Source organism: Littorina saxatilis, unplaced genomic scaffold, assembly GCF_037325665.1.
Source record: "Littorina saxatilis isolate snail1 unplaced genomic scaffold, US_GU_Lsax_2.0 scaffold_2867, whole genome shotgun sequence".
NCBI lineage: Eukaryota > Metazoa > Mollusca > Gastropoda > Littorinimorpha > Littorinidae > Littorina > Littorina saxatilis.
The window spans coordinates 1-7,500 of record NW_027127080.1 but is presented as its reverse complement, the minus strand read 5'-3'; the positions used below and the strand labels follow the sequence as shown (position 1 = coordinate 7,500).

The 7,500-nt window shown below is 40.9% G+C and overlaps 1 protein-coding gene across 1 annotated transcript in view; it reads left to right on the top strand.

The window, feature by feature from the left end:
• Positions 1-7,247, top strand: part of LOC138955549 (uncharacterized) — a gene marked incomplete at its 3' end in the record, with an annotated part of 9,188 nt that extends 1,941 nt beyond the window's left edge. Inside the window, exons 4-7 of the mRNA XM_070327135.1 lie at positions 2,393-2,585; positions 5,064-5,233; positions 6,646-6,835; positions 7,126-7,247. Coding sequence (XP_070183236.1) covers positions 2,393-2,585; positions 5,064-5,233; positions 6,646-6,835; positions 7,126-7,247 — 675 coding nt within the window. The remainder of the gene's footprint in view (positions 1-2,392; positions 2,586-5,063; positions 5,234-6,645; positions 6,836-7,125) is intronic.
• Between the last annotated feature and the right edge of the window lie 253 nt (positions 7,248-7,500).

The following is a 7,500-nucleotide window of genomic DNA, read 5'->3' as shown; positions in this document are numbered from 1 at the left end:
TTATACCCTGGCCAGCATATTGATCATATTATTCATTCTGTTTAGATGTAGTTATAAAGCTTGGGTTAATTGAATGATTTGTAGGCACGACTGTAGTTTGCCTTGCCACAAAGTATGACAACACGACTTCACAACGGAATGACAGATAAAGGCTGTTGTTGTTTTCCTCCCAAAAGCAGATAAAACCTACTCAGTTGTTGATGTGTGTCCAGTGTTGGAATATCGGGACTTTAAGTGGGCGCAATTAGAGAGCTTTTGGGGATATGTGCAATCGAATCTTCTAACTCAGTGACCGAAAGAAGATGAGGTGATTTTGTTTTATTGGATTTAATTGATAACTTATTTGCGAAGAAGCAGAGGGGGGAATATTATAAGATGTTTGATGGGTTGTTGACAGACCAGCTTTTTTGTCGATCCGAGGGGGAGCATATCGTCTTTTGTTTCATATTTATTGAATGGATTGCCAATATGAAACAAAAGTCGAAATACCCCCCCCCCCCCCCCCCCCGAGGACCGACAAAAAAGCTGGTCTGACAACAAACCACCAAACATTGTTTTTGTCATCATTTTGGTAGTGAGAAAATAGGTGCACAATCAACACAGGGAGCCATGCTTTGAAACACGAGTTTCGTTTTGATGATACATGGTTTGGGGCCCCAGCACGTTGTTGCAATCAAAACCGGCGTGTGAAAGCAACGTTCTGTGTTTTGAGTTCATAAAATGTTGGGATAAATATGTCAGGTTTGAGGATGCACAGTTCTGTTGGTTCCTCTCAGTATTCCACCCCCTCGGTTTTCAGTTGTAAATATTAAGCTTAATTAGTGATCGAATGTGGAAGCTACGTTGGGTCAAAGGCTACATAAGATGTGCGTCGTGCAGCGAAGGAAAGAATTGCGATCTTGTTTGCGATTCATTGCCTCGATGTTTTTCATTAGACCTGTCATTCTGCTTGCTCGGCTTAGTTAAAATGTGTGCATATCTTGTTGCTATTTTCTTTGCTTTTATTATTATTTCTTATTTGCGCTTCGTTTATCGATACAACGTCTTGTGCACGGGTCACAATTTGTGTGTCAGGGGTCAATTGGTTTGACTTGAACTTGATGTTCGTGTTTCTCCGAACGTCTGTGTATCGTAACACAGATACACGCACTCCATGACTTTGTAAGAAGACAAAACATATCGCTAGGTTTCATCCATTTGTTGATGACAAACACTATTGTCCTCATTTTCACGAGTTTTCATTCACAAACACCTGGGAAATAAATCTCATGTTCCCCATGCATTAAATTCCCGGTTACCATAGTTGCAGGAAGCAGATTATACATGGATAATCAAAAGCAAACCCAATAGAAACGTTCGGCGATTCTTCGGCTCTTTTCATTGGCGTTTCCCCAGACCTAAACAGACGACACGACACTGCTTTGCAAAGTTCCAAAAACAAACTGGCAAACTGACAAAAGGAAACAAAAAACAAAACTACTTCATGAAAGGTCATACATTCATCACAAACGAATGAAACCTAGCGATATGTTTTGTCTTCTTACAAAGTCATGGAGTGCGTGTATCTGTGTTTCGATACACAGACGTTCGGAGAAACACGAACGTCAAGTTCAAGTCAAACCAATTTCAGCCCACGAACGCAGAAGAAGAAGAAGAAGAAGAAGACCCCTGACACACAAATTTTGACCCGTGCACACGACGTCGTATCGATAAACGAAGGACAGATAAGAAATAATAATAAAAGCAAAGAAAATAGCAACAAGATATGCAAACATCTAACAAAGCCGAGCAAGGAGAATGACATGTCAAATTAAAAACAAAGAGGCAATGAGTCGGAAACAGGATCGCGATTCTTTTCTTCTTTCCTTATGTGACCTTTGACCCAACCTAGCTTCCACATTCGATTACTAAGCTTAATATTTACAACTGAAAACCGAGGGTGTGGAATACAGAGAGGAACCTAAAAAACTGTGCATCCTCAAACCTGACATATTTATCCCAACATTTTATGAACTCAAAACACAGAAAGTTGCTTTCACACGCCGGCTTTGACTGCAACAACGTGATGGGGCCCCAAACCATGTGTTATTAAAACGGAACTCGTGTTTCAAAGCTCCCTGTATTGATTTGGCACTTATTTTCTCACAACCAAAATGATGACAAAAACGATGTTTGGTGGTTTGTTGTCAGACCACTGTCAACTACCCATCAAACATCTTATATTATCTTCTATTGCTACTACTACTACTTCGACTACTGCTACAACTATACTACCACCACTACTACTACTACTGCTACTGCTACCGCCAACATACTACTGCTGATAAGGCTAATAATTATCATTGTCATACTCATAATTGTTATCCTAATCATAATGAATATAATGTTTCAGTGCATTTTAATGGCGAAGCCTTACACTTTGGAATCATCGCAGAAGACGATTGCTTCAGGATGCTTGATACAGGCAGAACCTTCAAAACGTTGTCTGAATTTGTGGAGTACTACACATTCAATGACATCGTCGTCAATGAAAGCACAAATTATAATAAACTGCGTTACCCTTGTGCAAAAGAACCCGATAATGTGTAAGTGTACGTCATTGCATCCAGCACTTAACGCTTTTAGGGTTGAATAAAATATAAACGTTCTTGCGAACATTTGGCTTGAACCTGTGATGGCTCAAGTAGGGGAGCCTTTAAATTTGCACTACGTGCCTGTGAGCGTTATGGTGTACTAGAGTGTGACGCGTCTGTTAATGCTACTGACACAGTCTATCGTAGTCGTATTGATCACATACACATGCTTGTTCGCATTATGCGGTCGGTGGCTATCTGCTCTCCCTCGTTGTAGCTACTCAGGTTTCGCTCTCTGTGGTTGTTTGTTTGTCCAGTTGAAGAATGGGGACTGTATCTCTGGTACACTGGGGTCACTTGAGCTTAAATATGGCGAGTAGCTTGGAATTGTGGGGCCAAGGGTTTGTGCAAAAATCACGTTCCTAACGGTAGGCAAATGGAAGATATTAGCTTTACACGCTTTTGGCACCCGGCCAGAAAAAAAAAAATCCCCTTTAAAGCGGGTGCTAAAGATTTCGCATGAGGACGCGCGTTTCAACCTAACACTTGACGTCGAAGACTTGTGCTAGCTAAGTGAGACCTAAAACCTGTATACACGAAGCATGGAAGCTTTTACAAAGCATGGGCGTGTACACTAGTCAGATAACATGGTTTTTTTTTAATCGTTTCAGCTGTTGTCAAAGACGTTTTCAACTTAAATTGAATGTGTACTGTCATTGCGTATGTCTGGGTTTGAAACATCGTCCTGCGGCGCTTTCGATGTGTGGAGGGGTTGAGGCTTAATTTCGACGAGCGCACAATAGTTCAATTGTTTAGGACGCTTATGTGGGAAAGCTCCTTATGGCCCGAATATTTTTTGTGTTTATTATTTTCATCCGAGCATGCAGCTTTCACTATTTTCTTCTGCACTCCGTTCTCGCTCTCTCTTTCATTTTATTTTAATTTTGTTAACTTTAATTTATTTTTTTTTTTGTTGATCAGTGTCAAAAGTTAGACACGGTCAACTGGTTTTGCTCTGAGTGAGTGCAAGTGACCTCAGTTAGCTGATGGTGACACCTCTCTGCCCACAAAAGGGGCTGGGGAGGGGGGGGGGAGACAGGGGGTGGGGGAGGGGTGGTAGTCAGCTGGAGGTGAAAGATCTCTGGAGGTAATGAAGAGGTGTACTCTTCCAAAGTTCAGTTATCACGGCTTCGGGTAAGGAAAGCGGTGTTGTGTACAGGCGTCTCATTGGTTAGTCGAGACTATCTGAAATAAGGTCTCGGCGACGACTGTTGTTGTTAATCTGTTACGTTACTTGTATGCCGACAGCTCTGTCTGTCTGTCTGTCTGTCATTCTGTCTCGCTCTCTCTCTCTCTCTCTCTCTCTCTCTCTCTCTCTCTCTCTCTCTCTCTCTCTCTCTCTCTCTCTCACTCTCTCTCTCTCTCTCTCTCTCTCTTTCTCTCTCCCTCTCTCTCTCCTTCTCTCGCTCTCTCTCAGTATGGTTTGAAACTGTTACGCGAGACTTAAGGTCGCGGATTAGGTCACAGGTCAACTGTTTGTGCAGAAACGGTATCCATGTCCTACCCCCGTGTCACCACGGGCGGCTATTTTGCACGTTAAGGTCAATGCTTGTTGTCTTTGGCTTCCCCGTCCCTGAACTGTGTCAGGTAGGCCTACTCTGTTCATAACTTTTCCACAGGGCAAAATAGGATAACAGGTCTACCCCCGATGCAGTTCAAATAAAACAAAATACAAAAGTGAACAAGTAGCATAAAGCAAAATCAATACATGACGTAATCACATTGTTGGACTTGGAGAATGAATATTACTGCAATGCAATTTGTTTCACCTGATGCTGAGAAAGCGTGGACACATTAACTTAATCGGCATCGCAAGAAACTAATTTGCATATAACACTTTTTTTTTAGATGTGAACTTGTTTTCAATTCAAATACAACAGACACGTACAATTGTAGATTTGTGAGATTATAAGGAATACAAAACAGTCATTTTGAAATTGATAAGGACCATTTCTATTGATTCATAACTTTAAAGAACTAATTTATCAAGTAACTGTTAAGCTTCCAAGCAGAAAAGCAATGTCATTTCATGTCCAAACATGTTGACTGACTGTTTGATTGAAAATAATGAGGTGCCGCTTCAACTTGTGCAAACAGTCAGATGCCCGGACGTAATCTACAGAAACTCACGTGCACAGTTTCAAAAAATGTATCTTGAATATATATCACCAAAACCACCATCACCACCGCCGCCACCAACTCAGTCTCGATGATTAGTCTTACAATCGATATATCATTCTTACTACAACGGATATCGAGCTGGTTTCTTGATGGTAAAATAAAGATTGGGAATTTGTATCTATCTGTTCTTTTCTGGTCAGATTTAAGATCAAAAGTATTATTGTTGATACCCATGGTGTTGCTGCTTTTGTTACGTTATCTTGTAATGCATAATGCGGTTGTTGTTTTTTGTTTTTGTTTTTTTTGCAGAATGTCTTGTGAGTCATTTAGCGAGGTTGAGAATGAGTTTGTATGCTCCAAAAGGACGAGACCAGGTACATTTCTGATAACAAGGCACAACACGCACTCTGGATCACCTGACGTTCAAAGAGATAGACATTCTTGCGACGGAACAACTTCGGACATCTACGAACTAGTTGGTGAGGAATGGAAGCCTTCTTGGTTATGAAAAAAGATGTAATACATTTATCAAAACTTCCAAACAAATGAGATGAACAACATTCAGGCACTGTCATTTAGCAAGAACCTGCAAGGAACAAGTACGGTAAACTACCTTGTATACGCCCAGTAACGAGCATACGCCCACCCCCTATTTTGGGTATAAAACTGTGTATATGGTACTGTACCTTGTTCACGCCACCCCCCCCCCCCCCCCCCACACACACACACACACACACAAACACACATTTGGATCAACAGTGTAAACACACACGTTTGTTTCTTTCTATCCGTTCTCTTTTTTTGTTTAAACGGAACGCAATACGGACATGTTATAGGAGTGAATAATGATATGATGCTGCGTTGCCGTCATGCCATTGATTTCAACTACAATCACTAAATATCCATGCCTAAAATTTACGTAGTTTTGTAAGACACATTTGATATTGCAGAGCTCGTCCGTGGGGGAATTTACAGAGATAGAATGAACAACTGTTGTTTGATTACGCCGTGTTTGACAAACACCTTACTCCTCCTTGAATACTCGGATCGGAGCAAATGAACTGAATACAGATATCATGTTTCAAAATTGTGATTTCGGTTCAGACACACATTCCTAATGCTAGTTAAACGAAGCAGATCTGGAGTCATTATGTTTAGATGTAATTTGAGATATGTGCATTTGTTCTTAAAACATGACACAAAGTGATTTTTGTGGTTAGTTTCCAGTTTCCATTCTGGCAAGGCACTGGCACACACGAGAACACGTGTGTATCATAAAGAAAGAGGGTCGATATTTTCGCACAGAAACATATCATATTTAACATTTTCATTTCATGTGTTTAAATATTGCTATTTATTACGAGGAACTGATCCTGCACAGTGTACAGTACCAAATAAACGCTCACCCCCTATTTTCGATCGAAATGAGTGCATACGGGGGGTGGGCGTATACAAGGTAGTTTACGGTACTCTCTCTCTCTCTCTCTCTCTCTCTCTCTCTCTCTCTCTCTCTCTCTCTCTCTCTCTCTCTCTCTCTCTCTCTCTCTCTCTCTCTCTCTCTCTCTCTCTCTCTCTCTCTCTCAGAATGATGTGTGTATGTAGGGTGTGTGTGTATGTGTGTCGGGGGGAGGGGGGGGTGAGGGAGAGAGACCGACAGAGAGACAGGGAGAGCGAGCTACAGACACAACGGAAGGCCTGCTGTGTCATGTTTGACTTTCAAAATTGCTCGGTAATGTCCCATCATGTGCAGTTTCTAAGCAACTGATTGGATGAGTATATATGGCTTTGTATAAGGCAATACATCAGGATAATGGAATGAATATAATGATAGTCGCACAACACTAACAACGGCGCTTACAATGTGTTTATATTACTCCTAATTTCATTGCAGTGTACTTTGAAAATAGACCAACACGATTCCCGTTCAGGCACGAGAGAAACGGCTTCATGTTCACTGCAACAAACATGTTCTTCTATTCGTGGTATGAACTTGTGGATTTTTACCATTCGAACGAAATCAAGGTCGGTGACAAGGTTTGGGGGAAACTGTCTCAACCCTTCAGAAAGGATCCAAAGGAAGAGTAAGTTGCTAGAGGCAGCTTTTGTGAATCATCTAATGCTAGATATCCGAGAGAAAACAATTTAAACTGCAATTAACGAAATTTAAGCGGCAAGTAGCTATGTGTATGCATTATAAAAAGAACTCAATTTGCATTGTAAGCAAGAAGGTACACTTTTAACAATTTGTCAACAAAAAAGTTGAATCAAATATATGATTATTTTGGTGACTATTTTGTTTTCTTCCTGTTGTGATTTAGTCTGCACATTGAGAACGTTGCGAGTACCTAACTCGCTATTTATGGTGTTTCAGATGGTATTTTGGGCCATTAAAAAGAGAGGACGAAAGAGAGTTGCTGATGTCAGAGAAATACGGACCGGGTTCCTTTCTGATAAGAGACTGCATCTCTGACCCGGATCACTACACTTTAGCAAGTAAATTGTGTTGATATTAGTCGTAGCAGTAGAAGTAGTAAGAGTAATGGCAGCAGCAGTATTATTGTAGGTCTAGAAACACTGCCGTGTGCTAACATATTTATGGAGTAAATGTAGAGGTTCAATACCAAGTTTGCACTACTGGAGGTCTTTAACGTAAATATGTTAGCACACGGCAGTGTTCCTAGACCTACAATAATAATACAGTGTTCACAGTAATCTCTCTCTCTCTCTCTCTCTCTCTCTCTCTCTC